At 40.2% G+C, this 21869-nt stretch overlaps 1 protein-coding gene across 1 annotated transcript in view; it reads right to left on the reverse strand.

Moving 5' to 3' along the window:
• The window catches only part of LOC126175418 (acetylcholinesterase-like), a 131840-nt gene extending 119160 nt beyond the window's left edge, over positions 1-12680 (reverse strand). The window contains exon 1 of the mRNA XM_049922217.1: positions 12542-12680. Coding sequence (XP_049778174.1) covers positions 12542-12604 — 63 coding nt within the window. The 5' untranslated portion in view covers positions 12605-12680. The remainder of the gene's footprint in view (positions 1-12541) is intronic.
• Positions 12681-21869: the final 9189 nt, after the last annotated feature.

Here is a 21869-nt window from a genome sequence, read left to right on the forward strand (position 1 = left end):
AGGTTCGTGTGTAGTGAATCTGCAAATAGACGAGGGTAAATACAGTCAGAGGATGGAAGTAGTAAGGCTAAAGAAGGGTGAATTTGACATCATACTAGGGAATGACTTCCTGCACCGTTATCATGGAATAGTGGATTATCGAACGCGAACTGTGCAGTTCGGCGAAGCAATTCACCGATTTGACAGTGCGCACCCCCGTCAAACGCGAGGGAGCTGCGAAAGGCGCCGTTCACAGTCTCCCATAAAACCGCAGATGTGGGCGATAAAAACCAGCGATAAAAACCACTGACCCTGTGAGGATAAAAGGCGGAAGTGGAAAGATTCTCTGGATAGATGTCAAAAGTCAAGAACAGCCTAAGACAGACATTCTGGTTGACCCGCTCACCCACAATGATGTTTTAGATCGTCAGTCAGTCCATACAAAGAGAAGTATCTGCCGACCGGAAAGGAGACAGAAGGGTTTTGCGATACCAGTAAGTATAGATAATTTTGGTGTAGAAGATGTTGTGATACCGAAGGGTACTATTGTTGCCAATGGTCAGGAAATTTTTGAGGAAATAAGAGGAGCTGAGAAGCAGCGAGATAAAGATGAGAAAGGAAGGAGAAGAAAGAAATGTTCAGTTAGAGAAGTGCGATATGTCGCGTCGACGATAAGGAGTCAGTTAGCAGAGAAGTTAGGTCATTTAAACAGTGAGGAGAGAAGGATGTTGCAGCCAGTATTAGAGGAATTTTCGTGGTTATTTGAAGAGAGGCAGTTTCTACCGGCTACGGATTTGGTTCAGCACGAAATTCCGACCGGAGAAGCTCGGCCAATTGCACAAAAACCTTACCGTATACCATATCATTTGCAGTCTGTAGTTGAAGATACGATTCAGCAGCAATTAGCTGCAGGAATCATACAACCCTCCTCGAGTGCGTGGGCGTCTCCCGTGGTCGTTGTGCCAAAGAAATCAGTAAATGGGGAGAAAGCCTATCGCCTATGTGTCGATATGCGGGTAGTAAATCGGGTAACGACACCAGACACATATCCGTTACCGCGCATTGATGAAACATTGGACCGACTGGGCAACTGTAAGTATTTTACCACCCTTGGTTTGCGTTCTGGGTACCATAAAATCCCTGTTGCACCCCAGAACCGCCATAAAACTGCTTTTGTTGTACCTACAGGATTGTATGAATTTGTAAGGATGCCATTTGCACTGAGAAACGCCCCTGCCACTTTTCAAAGATTTGCAGACTTGCTGCTGCGTGGGTTGAAACCTACAACATGCTTGGTGTATTTAGATGACATTATTATTTTTTCTAAAACGATAAAAGAACATGCAGAAAGACTGAGGGATGTTTTGCAAAGGTTAAAAGGAGCTCATTTGAGTGTAAAATTAGAAAAGTGTGCTTTCGCCCAGTCACAAGTACAATATTTAGGTCATATAATAAGTGGAGAAGGTGTCAAACCGGACCCCCGTTCGACCACCGCAGTAAAGGAATTTCCAACGCCGACAAATGTCAAGGAACTACAGTCATTTTTAGGCCTTGCAAACTACTACAGACGTTTTGTGAATAATTATGCTACCGTTGCTAAGCCACTGACTAATTTATTGAAAAAAGGAGTAAGTTTTATTTGGACCAAAGAATGTGATAAAGCTATGCAACAAATTCAACATGTTTTAACTAGAGCCCCTGTACTAGCGTACCCGGATTTTGAAAAACCCTTAATACTGTCAGTGGACGCCTCAGATTATGCTGTAGGAGCCATCCTGTCACAAGAGATAGATGGCGAAGAGCGACCAATTGGTTATGCGTCTCGACAGCTTAATAAAGCAGAGTCAAATTACAGCACAACTGAGAAGGAACTTCTAGCACTCATGTTTGGTGTAACTTATTTCCGATGTTATTTGTATGGGAGAAAATTCACTGTCATCACTGATCACGCCGCGTTACAGTGGATGTTGAGCTTAAAAGACCCTAGTAGTAGGCTAACTCGTTGGGCTTTGAAATTGAACGAATTTGAGTATGAGGTGAAACACAAACCGGGCAAGTTACATCAAAACCCCGACGCATTAAGCCGAAAAGTCAGAGTGATCGTAGCTAATGATGTTTCTATTGATGAATTAAGGGAGGCACAGCAAAGAGACGTCGAATATCAGAAATATGTGGCTTTGCCTGAATTTTCCGTTGAACATGGAATTTTATATCGAAAGACCCACTTGGGTAAACAGGCAGTAATCCCGAAAGAATTACGTTCCAAGATTATCGCACAGTGTCACGATAGCCTGCAGGCATGTCATAACGGCCTTCGCGCCACAAATTGCCGAATAGCCGCCCGTTATTTCTGGTCAGGAAGACGGAAAGACGTGCAAAAGTATATACAAAATTGTCTACCTTGCGTTAAGAGGTCATTGCCACCTAGAACGAAGGTGCCTTTACAGCAGGTACCAGAAGCCACTTATCCCTGGGCAGTAGTAGCAGCAGATATTGTCGGTCCTTTCCCTGTGAGCCCCCAAAATAATCAGTATATTCTGTCCCTTATAGATCATTTCTCTAGGTTCTTGATTCTCATTCCTATACCAGATACAGGGTGTTTCAAAAATGACCGGTATATTTGAAACGGCAATAAAAACTAAACGAGCAGCGATAGAAATACACCGTTTGTTGCAATATGCTTGGGACAACAGTACATTTGCAGGCGGACAAACTTTCGAAATTACAGTAGTTACAATTTTCAACAACAGATGGCGCTGCAAGTGATGTGAAAGATATAGAACCGCGAGACTGCTACGGTCGCAGGTTCGAATCCTGCCTCCGGCATGGATGTGTGTGATGTCCATAGGTTAGTTAGGTTTACGTAGTTCTAAGTTCTAGGGGACTGATGACCACAGATGTTAAGTCCCATAGTGCTCAGAGCCATTTGAAAGATATAGAAGACAACGCAGTCTGTGGGTGCGCCATTCTGTACGTCGTCTTTCTGCTGTAAGCGTGTGCTGTTCACAACGTGCAAGTGTGCTGTAGACAACATGGTTTATTCCTTACAACAGAGGATTTTTCTGGTGTTGGAATTCCATCGCCTAGAACACAGTGTTGTTGCAACAAGACGAAGTTTTCAACGGAGGTTTAATGTAACCAAAGGACCGAAAAGCGATACAATAAAGGATCTGTTTGAAAAATTTCAACGGACTGGGAACGTGACGGATGAACGTGCTGGAAAGGTAGGGCGACCGCGTACGGCAACCACAGAGGGCAACGCGCAGCTAGTGCAGCAGGTGATCCAACAGCGGCCTCGGGTTTCCATTCGCCGTGTTGCAGCTGCGGTCCAAATGACGCCAACGTCCACGTATCGTCTCATGCGCCAGAGTTTACACCTCTATCCATACAAAATTCAAACGCGGCAACCCCTCAGCGCCGCTACCATTGCTGCACGAGAGACATTCGCTAACGATATAGTGCACAGGATTGATGACGGCGATATGCATGTGGGCAGCATTTGGATTACTGGCGAAGCTTATTTTTACCTGGACGGCTTCGTCAATAAACAGAACTGGCGCATATGGGGAACCGAAAAGCCCCATGTTGCAGTCCCATCGTCCCTGCATCCTCAAAAAGTACTGGTCTGGGCCGCCATTTCTTCCAAAGGAATCATTGGCCCATTTTTCAGATCCGAAACGATTACTGCATCACGCTATCTGGACATTCTTCGTGAATTTGTGGCGGTACAAACTGCCTTAGACGACACTGCGAACACCTCGTGGTTTATGCAAGATGGTGCCCGGCCACATCGCACGGCCGACTTCTTTAATTTCCTGAATGAATATTTCGATGATCGTGTGATTGCTTTGGGCTATCCGAAACATACTGGAGGCGGCGTGGATTGGCCTCCCTATTCGCCAGACATGAACCCCTGTGACTTCTTTCTGTGGGGACACTTGAAAGACCAGGTGTACCGCCAGAATCCGGAAACAATTGAACAGCTGAAGCAGTACATCTCATCTGCATGTGAAGCCATTCCACCAGACACGTTGTCAAAGGTTTCGGGTAATTTCATTCAGAGACTATGCCATATTATTGCTACGCATGGTGGATATGTGGAAAATATCGTACTATAGAGTTTCCCAGACCGCAGCGCCATCTGTCGTTGAAAATTGTAACTACTGTAATTTCGAAAGTTTGTCTGCCTGAAAATGTACTGTTGTCCCAAGCATATTGCAACAAACGGTGTATTTCTATCGCTGCTCGTTTAGTTTTTATTGCCGTTTCAAATATACCGGTCATTTTTGAAACACCCTGTATGTCCGCTGAAACAGTAGCGCGTGCTTTTGTCACCCATTTGGTGTTACTATACGGAAGCCCTGAAGCGGTACTCACAGACCAAGGTACGAATTTCATGTCTGCAGTGTTTACCGAAGTTTGTCGGTTATTGCGAATAAAAAAGTGGTGAACGACGCCGTTCCACCCAAAAGCGAACGGTCGCCTGGAGCGAGTCCACCGCACCGTTATGCGTATGCTGTCTTATTATGTTGATAAACATCACTGTGACTGGGACAGGTATGTCCAATATGTTACGTCAGCATATAACAGCCGTGTCCATGAAGCTACAGGGTACTCACCTTATGAAGCAGTATATGGCCGCCCTATGAATTCGCCTTTTGAAATTGACAAACTGCCCCCTGGAATTAAATCCAAAGATGTGAAAGGTCTAGCTCGACGTCTAAAAACCATTTGGAAAAAAGTAAATAAATTTGGTCGCACAACTAAGTTTTTTTTGTGAGAAATGTCGAGTTTTTGGAAGAAATACGTAGAAACTATCTTGGAGTCGCAGAATTGTCATTTGCACATTTAAGTAGGCGACACCGTCGTGTCAACGATGCGCCGTGCACTATACCTTCATAAAGGAAAAGTCCTTCAGAAATTACGCTCAAATTAGTCTTTTCTAATTCAATTCCTTACACTTTCTTTTTCCATTCAGCAAATCTCTAGATTCTCGTCGAGTTTTGTTCTTCTCGCCTCATTAGCAACAGCGTTGACATCCAACGACACAATCTACGCCCCACCTGCACAAAACTGGTGTCGCTTTTCTTTGTCAATTTCGCTTGATATGTTCGGCAAAAATGTTGATGCATGAGGAACTTTTTCTCACACTTAGAGGGTCAGCCCTAAGAGGCACTTAACTTTCTTTGTTTAGTGATATGGAATATTCAGTAAATTTAATATGCTATTTGTGTACCTCATTTTTATATTTCCATGTTTATGTAACAATTATATTTGGGCTCAAATGGATTTCATAGGAACTTTGTTATGAACCAATTTACTAATGCATAATGTAAGTTTAAACAGAACGCACTATAACAACTCATCTAGCTAGATGTCACGTGCAATCCCACTTCTATTTTGTTGCATTTGACAGTCGGCATTTGACAGTCGTAGACCCCTCAGCTGCCGCGTGCAGCCCTGACGCCGCGCTGGCCTTGGAAATTATCTGCCGCGCGCCTTTCTGACGTAGCCAAAGATTAGGCCTTGCAGTCAGCTGCCACTCTGACGTAGCCTCCGCACAGATCTTCAGCAAACGGTTCCTGTTGGAACACCACTTATAACCTTTCATGCCACTACGGCTTACTCAGCATTCGCGCCCCTTGAATTATGTTTTTATACCTGGGAGCTTATTCATGATTCCCTGCATTATCTAATAAATCAAATGATCACCTTCTATCGTCAATTGATGACTTGCTAAAACATAAAAAGGACAAATTTCTTACGTTCGCCTGTTGGCACTTAAATGAATGGTAAACAGCCACAAACTAAACTCAACAATAAAGAGAAAGCAAGAACCTATCAGGCATGTGTCCTCCCTTAGTTTTAAGAGTGCAATTCTAATATCACCTAATGTGGAAAAACTAGTGTAGTGTAGTGAAGTGTTCCCTTAGTGATAACTCCCTTTTCAACTGTGTTTTGAAACATGTGGACCTCCCCTCATACCCCCCTACCCTGCGCTGTGTTCCAGTGCACGGACCCGGCCACGGCCACGCCCCCTTCCCGCCGGCAGCCTGCGCGCTGCCAGCTGAGGACAACACCCCACGCCGCCTCGCGCCAGGCGCCCCCGCAGTGACTCACCAGTGATGGTATCTGTACATTTTCAACTTATTTTAACAAAACAAAAAAAAGACATTTTTGCTTCAACTTAGCAACAAGAACACTTGACATGTTTATCTAATTCGCACTGCTATGTTTTGTTCTAATTTTGTTTTGATATTTTATGACGTTTTTATGTTTTATGATGTTTTGATATTTTATGATGTTTTATGATGATTCTTGTATACACAAATATTGTTGATGTAAGTCCCCTTGCGACCCTTAGGAGGTCTTTAGAGCCTCTACACCTACCCATAAGTTAAGACCCCTGCCGTCTTCCGTGAGGGCCATTCTTAATCAAGTGATGTTCACTTTCTTTTGCAAGATAAATTTGTTTACATTCAAATAATAATTACATTGAGCGAATTCACGTACGTTCTCCGCTCTCACGGAAGGGGGAGGAGTGTAAAGGGCGAGCCAGACAGTAAGAGATTTTACTTTAATATACGAGCCTCCAACCGGTAACTTCATTTTTCCATTGCGGCCAAGCCACGGCCGACAGTGTAAGCTGTCTGTAAATTCTTTCATCCCACGGTCTAGTAACAGGAAGTCAGCACCGAGAAAGGGCACCTTGTTCACGCGCCTCTCTCATGTGCTGACGAGGTAACGCCGCCCCAGGCGTAGCTTAACAGGCAACGCTCTGGAAAGTTCCATGCTGCCCGCACGGTTTGCTCGGTCCTGACCAATCAGGGCGGAGGAAGCCGCGTGGTGCGTCGAACATACCCGGCCGCCCGTCGCCGGGCTCGCTCTCTTGTATTCTTGCTCACCCGCGAGTCGGATGCGCTCCCTGTAGCATTGAACATCTCCCTCTTCTCCCGGTGCTGCGGCACTGTGGACTTAGTTTTGGCAGACAACAACTTTCGGTAGCTTCGCGAACAATGTTCGCCAAATTAAAAGCTCTGGCTCACCCTCACCTCCCTAGGCCTATGTAGCCCCTTTTCATCATGCTTTAGCCAATAAATGGCCTTTCTCTAAAAATTACCCTATTATTCCACAACGCCCACCGCCTGCCCATACGCCCCATCCTGTACACGAAATATCAATTAACTGTAGCAGCAGTGCAAAGTTTTATCGTTTTTAAACACACATTTTTTACAGAACATATGAATTTCATTCGTAAAATTTGCATTGCTTCGAAATATTGCGTAATTATAGAAAATGGGAAAAGCAGATAATGCTATTTTAATAAAAGTGTCAACAGAAGCGAGCAGCAGAACTGGTACAGCTTTGGTGAGACAATAATATACCTGTTACCACGTGGCTTGGCCTGTAAGACGGCACGCTTGTGCATGTAGTGTGCAAGATTTGTCCCCATCTTGTCTGTATGGGTAGTTTCTCGCTGCTGTCTTCGGACATCAGGTGTTTTACAGAACGGCACAATCCCTAGTCTGGAAATAATTTTACGAAGTGTGGTACCAATGAAGTACATTGCTCTATTTGCTTTAAAAGGTTAAAAACTGGAGGAGCCACAACCAACTTGTGACACTACATAAGGAGAAAATGTAAAACGTAACAAAAATTCATTCACAGATTGCAACAAAAATAGCAGCTGATTTGCTGCCTATGTTTACACAGTATGCGTTTTTCAGATTGTAGCCTAAGGAATCAGACAAATGAACACGAAAAATAGCTATTCAATCTCAGTTTTTGCCCTTCAGTAGTGTCTTCGTAATTTCGAAATAGTAGTATGGTCCTCGATTACAACATGATTCAAGCACAGTTTGAAAATAATATAATCAGTATGAGAATACTAGTAACATTTTTTTTTGTAGCAGACAACAACTTATCATTATAAGAGAAAAACAGCGAAGGGTGGAGCTCTAAATTATCTTTTATTTGCGTATTTAGTTTAATATTTTGATTCTATGTATCTTGAAACGGATGTAGTCAAAAGTTTGCAATCTTTGTTCGATTTCTATGTTCATTTATTATAAAAAACTAAAAATCGCTTATTTCATAAACAGTTATTTTGAGCAGTTTTAATAGTTTGGTTAAACAGGAGATAAAATAAAAAGATATAACTGAAAAACGGTTGTTTCAGCGATAACCGCCATCCCTACTATGACGTGGTCGAGACTTAAATGGCCCAGGCGTCGCGAAGCGTGCTCCAAGACTGCTCATAACTGTGTAGACTCAATGGGAGTTTTTAGTGGTCAATGGCACGTTTGTTGTTCCAGCATGTTGCTTCCAGGCACGTACAGATCAACACCTTCGTGGTCCAACAGTGTGAAAAATCCCCTCAGGACTGCTCGCATTTGAACGCTTTTCTGCGACATTGCCAAAATTCCACTGCTGTTCATTCTGTACGGGTTTACAGGTTTTAACTCGTCAGAATATTTGTTTGTTCTGAATCTTGTAATTTCAACTATGAGACAATTTCTGTACTTGGAATCGCCAATTGTAGCAATATGTTAATCAGTTTGCTGTGGATCATGTGGTGATACAATGTGGTGCTACATTTTATAAATCTTCTGTGTGCCTATCTTTACACTTCAAATACACTCTTTCCTTCTATAAACAGCTGTGTAGTATTTTTACTTCCTGGAAGACTAAAACTTCGTTCTGGACTAGCACTGTAGTCTGAGACCTTTGCTTTTCGATGACATGTGTTCTTCCGAGTATCCAAGCACGATTCATGACACGCTGTTAAAGGAAAAGTCCCAGATTTCAAGTCCTGGTCGAGTACGCAGTTTTAATCTGCCAGAAACTTTCAAATCAGAGTACCATCCGCTGCAGAATGAATATTCGTTGTCGTACATAATGACATGTTATTGGTATCTGTTACTTAAATAAGTGGACGATGAACGGAATAATGGGTTCCCTTATACACTTAGTTCGTTACCTTTTCGTAGTCTCAAAAACATTTTAATTTTTTACGTTACCTGTGTATATAAGAAAATATTTGTTTCCTTCCATATGATTCAGTGATGTTCTGATTTACAAAAGCGTGTGACTTCATTCATAGAGTCAAAATCCTTGCGAAAATTAAAAACACCAGAGAATATTTATCGCCTTACTAATTAAATTTTCTAGGTAAAGGTAATTTATCAAGGAATGAATCTTAATTATGTGCAATGGAGGACAAGCGTACTAGAGTTTGTTCGTCTATATATTCGCAGATGCATCTCTGCCTGAGGTGGAGACGTACGTACTCTTATCTGTATTTTGTTACACATGTGGGTTATGGTAAGTATTAGACAATCCTTCGTCTACGTGATACATTACGTAGTCTTTCCATTTGACGCTGGTATTTTATAGCCCTTGGTGGAACACCATTAGTTAGCATGGTCTACAAAAGTGCTCAATAACATTTCGTTCAAACCGAATACAACAGCACTCTAAGTTTGTATTTGAATAGAATTATGCTACATGATCTTGCATACTTCACAATTGAAATATTTTAGTTACCTGGTTGTTGGTGGCAAGGTAAAGTCTTCTCAAAATGGTTACGCTCCAGTACATTGGAAATATTCACAATAGCACTTCATCTGGACAAAAGTATATTGATGCAGACTACTGTTATTTCTGAAGAGCTCCGCATCTGCCAATAACATGTAGGGCTCAGTTTCATTACCAACACACCGTTACACTTTGGGGAATGCTTCCAGTAATCCCTGGCACACTAAAACAAAAATTTGTTTCCATCATTCCTGAAATATTGTTAACACATGTTGCCATCGTTTTTATTCAGATGATCTGCCACGCTGTTCACACTCTCGTTCAAGTTGGCGCTTCAAGCAGTACAGGTTAGCAAATCTTAATGATTTTCTTCAAAAGACAAGACAATAATTCATCTTTGCGGCTGCGAGATATGCCATGCTCTTATACGAAAGGTCTGTATGATGGATTATTAAACCATTTTAGAGACATCTACATTTATTTTGCAGTCAACAAAAGACGGGAGCCACGCCCAGATCAAGAAGAACAGCCGCAGTCTGTAACGTCTAGAGAAACAAAAACAATATATTATGTAGTAATTAGAGAATTAGATGTATCATATTGTGTCATTGCATAAAATTATGTATTTTTTTTATTATTTATTTTTGAAAACGTCTGTGTCGGCGAGTAATAAAACCGACACAGAAGATAAATGTTAAACAGAGATTAAAAAAGGAACTAGTATATAATGCGTGATGTAGATTAATGTCTTTGTCTTCTTAAGTTGGAAGTTGTGCGAGTAAGATCTCCTGTTGTTGTCGTAGAGAACGCGAATGTAGCACTCTTTTGTCGAGACTAAGCAATGTACGCCATTACGTGTGAATTCACAAAGGTCTGTAATCACTGAGATATTTAAAGGTTTTAATAGAGTTGTTTAAATGGAAACTTGTATTATTTATTGTTAAGCTTGCTTGCATATTATCCCATCCTGTTGAGACATTTTTCAGTTATATAAATATTATCTGTGGTGCTGAGCTGCGTGGAGAACGAAGAGCCGCTGCCGCGGCGTATTTAAACGACTTACAATATAGTCGAGCATACCGCAAAGAAGCGGTAAAATAATAGTAAAATAACATTATTTCTTTTAGCTCCCAGACTGGCAGTGAAGATCAGCAGATTTTATGATGTGTTGCAGATTGACGCGGGCTGCTGATAGGATATAATTTACAGTGCAAATAATTTAATGTACCTTCAGAATCTGATAGGACTCTTGCTGTGCTCCGTTCTGATCTGGCAAACTTTATAGTGACAACGTATTTTTTTAATGAGAGTCTCATGTTCTTGGGCTAGTCGTGGTATGAAATAGCATTTTAACGAGAATTAAAATCCACTGCGAACTTGTGTTTTTGAACGATCATACGAACTGTAACATCAGTGTTCATAACAAAGTAATTTCAACTTTTAATCACTATGAAGTAGGGAAGATATATTGATTCCTAGCATGAGTTGCAGTTACGAAAAATCGTTCGTTGAACTGTAGGCCAGATACAGAACAATAAGACTTTCATATATACATTTTATTCCGCTAAAAGGTAATGATGATAAAGAAAAGCAAAGCACAGCATTGCTAAAAGTATTTCACGTAACTCTTTCCGTAAATGTGTTGTTACAAAGAGAATAAATAAACCAAAGAGCAACAATTTTACAATTCGCGAAAGAGTTGTACGCGAAAAGTCCATCATAGCATCTCTGGTGTAATTCGTTATCGCGCTCAAGGACTCAGGTATGCATGATTTATTAGACATTTGCCGGGTTCACTCACCCATCTATCACGTTAGGTATGTATTGTAACTCACCACTAAGTAGATCCACCCTCAGCTGCTCCAACATTGGACTCCAATCGGTATTATGTAAAACCTGCTGAAGCTTTCCAAATAAAACTAACGTTTTTAATATCTATACCTTTAGCTACATATTTATTTGTTTCTCAACAGTCACCATGCCAACGAACACATTTCCGCCAACGAGAGACCATTTTACTGATATCATCATTGCAGAATATTTGATTTTGTTGATGAAGCTTCAGTCTTACCTGTGCTTGTACCTCTTCATCACTGCAGAAGTGAAGTCCTCGAAGGTGTTCTTTAAGTTTTGGAAACAGATGAAAATCGGATGGGGCCAAGTCGGGACCCTATGGATAATCGACTACACTAAACCCAAGGAACCGGACTGTTGCAGATGTCGCAATCCTCGTGTGCGATCCGGTATTGTCATGCTGAAGGAGAGGGTTTTCATGTGAGGACGAAGTGTCCGAACTCGAAATTCGATTACAGCACTGTTTCTCACGCATCGACATTGTTACATTATACTACGCCATGTTACACGCTGCAGTTCTGAGCTCTCTAGCGGCAGATGACTAAATGCGTAGACATGAAAAATAAAGATTTTTCTGTGGCTTTCGTAGTATCCATTCAGGTAAATTCGGGATGGATCTTTGGTAAGAAACACACTGAATTTCTTCCGCATATTTATCCATGTCGACCCTGTGATCCGTCCCTAATTACTTTGTTATAGCAGGACGCTCAAGCCTAATGCTCCATCTTCCTTTACATTTATTCGTAGGTAAATAAGAGCGTTGCTTTTGCCCACTCCAAGCTGCATTGAGCATAACGCCTCATGGTCTACAAGCAGTGCAACCGTTAAACCTGAGCTGGAAGGCAGGTGGTTTGTGGTTCCTACCGCAAACTTTTTCAGTCTGCCAGGTAAGTTATTTGGTTTAATGATGTAGTCTTCACAAATTATAGCTAAAAATGGGGATGGTCGCAATTTAAACCTGTCAGATGAAATGCTGAGATGCTCAGCCGTGTGCGGACCAAACAATCATGTTAATCACACAATTATGTCCATTAACTGATTCTGGCAAAAGAAACATGACTGCAGTATTTGCGGATCTTGACGTCAAATAGAGTAAGTTCAGTGGCATCTCTGGACAGCTACAAAAACACACCGTATATGAAACACTGGTTGTAGGTATCGCAGTACTTACCTTTACCGAGGTTGCGGAACACAACAGAATAAGTAAAAGCCGAATTGTCTGTATGCTGCACATTCTTCTGCGGCTGATCTACACCGTAACATCGGTCAGTAATTCTACAGCAGATAGGCACATCTGTACGATGGTTGGGTGAGGAATGTATTGGGCAGGGAGAGGGGGAGAAGAGAGATCGGAAGATAACATTCATTTCGCACTCCTGCAGTAATAGATCGTCAGATTTTAATTACGTGATAACTTTGTGAAAAGTTTCATGTCGATAACAGGTGACAGGAGATATCGATAAGCTATTTACAGTCCACTGATAATAAGATGTTCAGCGGTAGGAATTTTAGCTCGACTTTATGCCGTACAACGAGGTGATAACAGTGAAATCCTTACTGAGAAGACAAAATATGTCAGGCGAAACCGTTGCAGTAAAGAACTGCAGGAATCAGAATGTCGTAAAACACAGCTGCACAAATGATGTGTTTGCTTCGGTTCATAAAAAGTATCCATTGCACAAGTAAGCATCTTACAATCTCTCTACGTGAGACTACCATATGTCTGTACGTCAAAACTGAATTTTGCTGGTTTTTCACACAGACGATTTTGTTTAGCTTTTGTTGTGGTCTTTTACACTAAACTTGTGCAAAAGGTTCCGAACTTTCTATGTAACGACCAGTGGCGTAGCGTTGTTGGAAAGGTTGGGGAGACTCTGCAGTCACTATAGGGAGACAAAATAGTACAATAAACAATAATTTAAACAAATGAAACAAAACGCATCAAATAAAACAACTACTACTACTAGTACCACTACCACCGCCACAAATAAAAATAATAATAACTAACTTGTTCAAGAAATGATGACAAATTTGTAGAACTCCAGCAGCAAGAGAAGAAGCACTTACATTTTCTTGTACACAAGTGCAATGCGCCTGTCTTTTCTTTCCACAAATAAGTCTATAACTCGGTCTACAAAGATCTAATCACTGAATAGCTCTCCAAGTAGTGACTTTTCTATTGCTAACGTGCTCAGACACGATAGCCGGATGATGGACATTGAATTCCTTAAATAATTCTTCACTCGTTTAAGAGTAGTCATGCTTCGTTCACTGCTTGCTGTAGTTGCGGGTAGGGTCAAAACCAAAATCAGGAACTTTGTTGTTTCTTCATAAACGGAATCCAAATCGTTGTTGACAATGTACTTTAAGAGGATTCTTGGAGATAAGTGTTTTTTTCTCATCAGCGTATATGTTACGCATTTCATTTTCAACTTGTTCTTGTTTGAAAAAAAAAGGTACTATTCTGATAATTGAAGCAGTTTCAAGTTTGGGAATTCTTTTTGATAGTTCGGGAAACACGTTTCGTTCAAAAGTTCAACAAACTGAATTTGGGGAAAGTCTTGAAACCTTTTTTCCATCTGAACAATTTGTAAATCCAATATCTCGTAAGTTAGTGACCTGAGAGATGTCTTTTGACTGTCACAGAATCATAAGTTGCCATTCAAACACAAGCTGCATTTAATGCATTCATCAACGAATGTTTCCGTTCTTAACTGTCGTAAGTTTCTCAAAACAGTTCTTATTTCGTCGTGGCAAGCAGTTATACTGACAAATTTTGACTGAATAACATTAAAGAGATGATCAACATAAACAAAGCACCCTCTGTAGAAGCAAAGCAAGTAGACAAACATAGGATCATCTATCCGTCGTTTCATTCCCAAAGCACAGCTCAAAGATTCTGGGTCCCACTGAGAGTCTGTATCATCAAATATATAATTTAAAAAAACTAGATAGTCCTGAGAAATGACTAGATGTTGAAACTGTTCGGGAACGAAAGTTCCAGCGAGTGTTGCTTGCATGTGGCAGTTTAAATCCTGTCTCAGTTAGCAATACAGTTCGTTTTGATGATTTGCTGAAAAACGAATTGAATGCAGTAAGATCACTTACAAACATGCGTACTTGTATGATTTGGGAGGCATGTAACAGTACCACATTCAGTTGGTGTGCGTAACAATGAAGAAACAGCGCATAGGGACAGAACTGCTTCACCAATTGTTGTAGTCCTCTTTCTCTGCCCGCCATTACTGAAGCGCCATCATATGGTTGACTAAACACTTTTCCTTCCACATTCCATTCTTTCAATACTGCATGAACAATGTTTGTCAAACCTTCAGCAGTTTTATCTCCAGAAACATCGTAAAATCCAACGAATCTTTCCTCAATTTTGTCTGCGATACAGTAACTGAATATTGCACTCATTTGACTCTTGCATGATACGTCTAATGTTTCATCAGCCTGAATCAAAATGAAATTGCACTTCTGAATTTCAGATTTTATTTTCCTATTAACTGCCAGACTTATCATTTCTATTACATCATTCTGTATATTTGGAGACGTTCCTTTAAAGGTTGAGGATGATGACAGATGGTCTCGGATTAACCGCTCTCCTTGAGCTAGTAAATCCAACAATTCCAGATAGTTAGTTACCTTTGTTGCTAGAGGATTCTCCTTCTCGATGGCCGCGAAAGGCTAGTTCTTGTTTACAAATAAATACAATTACCTGAATAAGACGAGCCAATACTCTCCTGCTGTATGCAACTTGTTCGTTGTATTTTATTGCTGTCAGACCAGCGGCTTCAGAAAGGGCGTGCTCAGTTCTACTTTTCCCTAATAACTGAAATGATTCTTTGTTCTGCAGGTGACGTTTTGATGTCTGATATTTTTGTGCTTTCCTGTCAAAGTGCTTTATTGTACAAATGCCCTCATTGCATCATTCCTTTTCACCACCAAACAGAAGACATATATAACAATATAATCTGTTGTTAACTGCATTCGTAGTCAGCCAAGCATACTTTTCGTACTAGGCTGTCTGAAAAGTGCGTTTTTGTTTGGCTTCACTTAAAACTACACTGAGTATAGGAGCAGGCAGTTTGTCCTTCAATTCGCATTTTTTTCGTACCTTAATGTAGAAAAAGGCGTTTTTAATAAAAATTCTATAAGGTGTACAGTAGCTGGCTCACTCATGTTGGCGACAACGAAAATATGCACTAAAATCACACAAGAATCACTGTGAACACAAACCGCGCAACTGTTCACTTCCGTGTTAAAAGCCAGCATAGAAGCGGCAGAGACTAGCCTCGATACCTGCTAGCAAGTAAAGCGCACCGGCCTTCGTGGAAGAGGGGAAGTGAAGGGGGAGCCGAGAACGCTCAGGCGCCCACAGCCAGGTAAGGCCGGTATTACACTATCAAATTTCTTTGTCCAATATCTTTGTCAAAGATATTTGATAGTGTAATAGGGATCTTTGACAAATGTCCAATATTTGATCAAATGTAGGCCGAGGCCGTATATTTGATCAAAGAAATCGCTTGTCTTCTATTCATTGCAATGCGATATGTTACCACGCGGAGCGCCAGCATCGCTGGAGCGTTCTGTCATCTTTTGTGTTTATAAACATGGCTGCTAAATACAATTGGTGTGTGGCGTCTACCACAAAATTAATTGAAATGTATGAAGCGGATGAGGCGCTTTACAATGTGAGGCACCCTGATTATAAAAATAGATTGAGAAGATTGGAGAGTTATAAAAATATAGCGGAGATCATTAGCCGTGACATACGGCCTGGCTGTACGGCAGAGGAAAATAAATGGCCTCCGTACTAGCTACTCGTAGGAGAAAGCAAAAGTACGTATTGACATATTCATTTATATTTATTTATGCAAGTAAAGTTTACATGTCATACAAATGATTAGCATTAGCATTAATTTGTTCACTGCAGCGACTTGAAGCATACAATAATGTTTACATAACCTACAAGTAGTTTAAATTATTTTCATTATTAATATTGCAGATGCATAAAAGCAAAAGTGGAGCCAGTGCGCAGGCGGCGTATACACCCCAAGTGTACTGGTTCCAGATGCTGAAATTCCTCGACCAGTCTACTGAGGCCGACGAGAGTGTGTGCAATTTGGAGAGCACGGAAAGTGAAACTGGAAGTGAACGTGCCACACCGACGTATGAGGAAATCATTGCGGTATGTACATTTGTTTACATTTTACGTTACTAAATGTGATTATCTTGCCAGGGCACTTTCCCAGCGCCATTGTAAAATGTCTTAAAATATTTCCTAACTGCTCTCCCGTGTACTGTACGTCCAGAAGCAGCTTGGCAAGCTATTGGTTCCATTTGCTGTAGGTCCTCAATGCTTTGTGTCTCAAGATAAGTGCAGTGCAGGGAAGGGAGGCAGAGACAGAGCAGTCGAGTCTCAAGCAGGCAGATACACCATTACTCAGGGTGCGGCGGCGCCGGCTACAATGATGTCTTCGCACATTTAGTGCTCTTAGTAGAAAGTTGTTTATATTTTTGTTATGAATTACTATTGTATCTTTTTCAGCACGAATACAGGGGAGACTAAGTCTCAAAGTCTCTCCTCACGCTACGGCACTGGTAACGACAAATTTGAACAACTCTTCGTAGATATGCACAGACACTTTAGCACATTTTTGTACTTCTGATACCGCAATGACTGTATTCGTTGTTTAAACAGTTAATAAATATTCTTTACATAGTTTACATACATGTAAACCCGTCGTTGGCAATACTTAGATGAGTGTGATGTCAATATTTATTACATGTGAAATGTAACAGTTTACATTGAGTATCCTCAGTATTTTATCTACATTCCATTGCGGTAACGAAGCTGTTGCCTGTGCCTTTAGGAATGACCACGCACGCCTCTTTGTCCTGCGTCTTTCAGAGTTTCGCAGTAGGACTATTTGATACTGCAATTTTATAAATGTTAAATTATGACTTAACTGTTATTCCTCAGATATATCTGTCATTTTGGGGTTTTTATTACTGTATCAGTTCTTACAAACATAAACATAAACCTAGTAAGGAAGCGATTTTTGCTGATTTGGTCTTAGTTGGAAGACTGGTTTGATGCAGACATGTTAGTCTATCCTCTTCATCCAATTCCATTTCTGCATAACGACGTAGATCCACGAGAAACTGCTTCCCAACATTTGTCTCCAACTCTGAATCGACCATTCCTTCATGCCTTACGTTATGTCCTATCCATCAGTGCTTACTTTTGTTCACATCGTGATAATGGCTATTTTCTCCCTTTCTTTTTTTTTTTTTTTTTTTTTACTTATCTCAGTACTTATTCGATCAAACCGCTTAATCTTCAGCTTTCTCCTGTAGTACCACACTTCAAAAACGTCTTTTCTCTTTTTATCCTACCGCTTATTTTCCATGCTTCACTTCCACATAAAATAACAAACGTGACAAGTAATTTCTGAAAAGTGTAACACTTAAATTTGAATTTGATCTTAGGGTGGGCCACAAGTCAGCTGTCGAAAATCTGTTTGGCGTAGTAATATGAAGCGAATCGTTCTTAGGGTTCTTAATTTCCTAATATTTCATTTTCTCCCCGAAGGCCTTTCTTTCTTCGGTCCACTTTGGTCGGTATGGTTTTGGTTTCATCTCTGGAATAAACTTCCAATTATCAGTTTTTCTTCTGAATGTATCCCTGTCTGATGCGTTTGTTACGTCAGTTTTTGCTTTTGTCAAATCCTTAACTTCAGTTACCCAAGGTATTGATGCTTTAAGATATGTCACATAGACCAATAGACGTTTAGTTTTATGTTTCCAGGTAATCTGTCTAGGTGTCCATAGAACTTCATTCGCCTCTTTCTGATGTCAGTTTCGATGTTTGATACTTTTTCTGTTGTCTCGATTGTTTTTAGTCTGTATCCATCTTGTGCGTATCGTGGTTCCAGATTTTTCTAACAATCTTTCTCTCTGAAACTTTCCTGGTAGATAAAAACTGTGTGCAGGACCGAGATTCGAACTCGGGACCCTTGCCTTTTGCAGGCAAGTGCTCTACCTTCTGAGCTACCCAAGCACGACTCGAGTTCGAGTCTCGGTCCGGCACACAGTTTTAATCTGCCAGGAAAGTTTCATAACAGCGCACACTCCACTGCAGAGTGAAAATCTCGTTCTGGAAACTTTCTCTCTCCTTTCTTAATTGGCTTGTAACTCTAGTTTTCGATTCAATGACGGTGTTTCACTTGCATATGTGACTGTCAGTTTGACTGCTGTGTTGTAGTGTCTGATTTTAGTGCCTTTTCACAGGCATTTTTTGCTATACAAATGTGAAACAAGTCTGGACGTTTCTTGTTTTCTGCAATCTGTTTTTTGTGCTAGTTTTTCGATTCATTTTGGTTCAATAATTTCACTGAGGTACTTACAAAGTATGACTTGTTTTCACCATAATTTTTTTAAGTTTCGGAATATCTAACTTGGAACAGATGAATTCAGTCTTCTCAAATGAGATTTGCACATTCTTTGAGGGTCTCGATTTGTTTTACTGCTGTTTCTTCACTGTCAGAATCGTCAAGTCATCTGCAAACGCTAAGTATGGAACGTTCAATTTTCCTTGACCTCTTCCTAGTTCGATTGGTTTTCAAGAGTTTTGTTTACTTATTTTTGTTTCCCATTCTTTCATTACTTATTAGAAACATAGAATTACTAGCAGAGTTCATGGAACCTACAAAATATGATCAATGTGGTTTTCATGCTGTTCTAAGTAAACACTGCATTTTTCAGCACTGATTTACATATTTCGCCGTAAATCTTCTAAGATGGTAGGTTTTTGAAGTTCTGATTGGATTCGTTCCTTCAAATAAAACATCGTCAATCTTGACGGAATAAACCTCATATCCTAGTATACTCCAGACTGAAAAAATCCATGGGTTTGAGATAGTGGAAACAATTCAGTATTATCCTGTCTGCCAATCTGTTCCTCAACGTTTTCAAATAAGACCCTCAGAAAACTATCCTGTCGCCATGACAGTTTTCATAACGGCTGCAGATATTCAGAAAGTGGACTATTTTGTAGTTGTAACAAGGATGTCTAGGTAATTTACAGGCCTGTCAGCGCCATTAAAAAAATGATGTCCGATTAGTCCACTGCTGAAAATCCCTGCCTATACGTTCGGGACAGGAGACTAACTCTGTCCCCAATCAATGGGGATTCGTAGTAAGTGCAGTTGTGTCTGCTCACTCTAGTATTCACCTCAAAGGTACCACGTCGCTCCAAAGAATGCTTTCATAAAACTTATTATCGACTTTTGGTAGGATTATGTACAGCTCACAGAATTCCATAATGTTATGCCTGTCCGGATCATCTTCATTTAGGCTTTGAAGCAAAGAAGGCCTATAGGTCTTAAATTTCAGCTTTTTCTGGATCTTCCATAAGCTGCTTCTTGCTATCTCATACTCCTTCGATGCTTTTCCTTGGGGGATCACCGACGACTGCACAAAACACTGCGTGACAAGATTAAGTTTTCTTCTGCGGTAATAGACTTTGGCCTGCCTGAACGATGAAGCTACCGACTTAGTCTGTTGAAATCTTAAATTTAGTTTGCGAATATCTCGTCTTCTTTGAAAACTTTAAACAAACAAGTCACAAACCCCACTGTAATGACGAGACAATAATACAATTTTATGATGAGTTCTGTCGTGCTGATAGCCAACATGAAAAGTCTGCATGCTGGTTTAATAAAGCGTTTTATAGACATATACATTTGATTTGCCATCAAGAAAAGAAGGGATCCGCTGTCAATCAAGAACAGCAGCAGTCCGCCATGTTGGAAAAACAAACACATGCTGTTCTGTAGTTAACTTCCGATTCATTGTTTCGCAGATAACAACAAACATAAGCCTCAAATGTACTAGTCAAGTTCACAACTGACTACCACTTCGCTAGGTCAAACAAATTATAGGGATCTGTAGTGACACTTAACTTTTTGTCCACGCCATATTCCTCTTTTTCAGGAAAGATAGTCCTGCTACTGCCTGCCTGCCTGCCTGCCTGCAGTTTTATATAATTTCTACTTCGACTGTCAACTGTTTTACTACTTTTAGTGTCTGATTCTCTCAGAATCATAGGACCTAATTATACAACACTCAATTAGTCTTTCAACTTGAATTGTGTCTGTTTACAGATGAGTGTTATTTGTTTTCCACACCATAACACTTAGATGTTATTTCTTCCTTCAAATTTAATAAAAGCCCTTGAAATAGTTTGATACAATCTTATATTCTCAGTTATGCTTTTTTAAAGAATCCATTCTTAAATACTGGAGTGGAACATTTTCATTAACACCTTAAATTTACTTGTATTGACTATTGATTAACTTTCTCATTGCTGAATCCAAATTGAATCCCACTAACAACATTTACGTTTTGCCAGATTATAAATATATCAATCCAAATTCGAGCGTTCATTTTTGAACTTATTACTCTATATAGTGTTGATATTGTAATACCACAGTATCGCGAAACATTTGTGCAGAATCTAAAGCAGCCAAGCTGCAGTTCTGCACCTCTCACAGTTAACTATTGACCAGGGCCTACTCATTGCAATATAAACTCAGTCGATGGGAGAATAAATATTCGCAAACACTACTCAAGTCAACCTCTGATGAACATCAGAAGGCAGAACTTATTACTACTTTCTGTTTACCAAATACATTTTCATGTGAACTTGCAAAATCTAATTTTAAAGAAATATAAAATAGTAGCAACTAGTTACCAAAAGAATGAAGATGTAGTAAGAGCCAAACACCTCATAGTTAACTACAGTGCAGTGCATGTCATGTCTCATTTGCAGCAAAAACGCAGTCGATGGGAGATTAAATGTTCGCAAACACACACATACAACAACCTGCTAATGAAGAACAGAAGAAATGACTTGTTACTACATTACGTACATCAAAAAGGTTATTTCCACATGACTTTGCAGAACATATTTTTCAAAAAATTTTTTGTCTATTTATTAACCCTCGTCTAGATGACACTCGTTATCAATTATCAGCTGAAAGTATAGAGAATATTTTCTGTTCGTAGGTAGGTGTTATAGGAAAAAAAAGAAAATTAAATGTAATTAATTTCTATACATATAAAATTACGCGTAAGTAAATTAGATTGAATCTAAGAAAGTAGTGAAGTAACTAATATACAGTTTCAGATTGTAGCAGTAGTGCTTGCATGGATAACAAGTGACATACAAGCTACAATGTTGTTTCATAAACAATTCAACCACAGGAAACTGAAAGACAGTGATAGCGAAGCTAACAGATGGAGAGTTAATGGGAAGGTACTGAAAATGGCGAGAACTGAAACTAGTCCAGTCAGACAAAATGGAGCAAGAAAATCACGTGGATAACGAGTGTCATCTACACGAGGGTTATAGGAGTTTAGTAGAGATCCTGGTGTATGGGTTGTAATACTACTTTTTGTGTCTTGTGTAAAACATTTGTGTAAAGACT

The sequence above is a fragment of the Schistocerca cancellata genome, chromosome 3, assembly GCF_023864275.1.
Source record: "Schistocerca cancellata isolate TAMUIC-IGC-003103 chromosome 3, iqSchCanc2.1, whole genome shotgun sequence".
NCBI classification, from domain to species: Eukaryota; Metazoa; Arthropoda; class Insecta; order Orthoptera; family Acrididae; genus Schistocerca; species Schistocerca cancellata.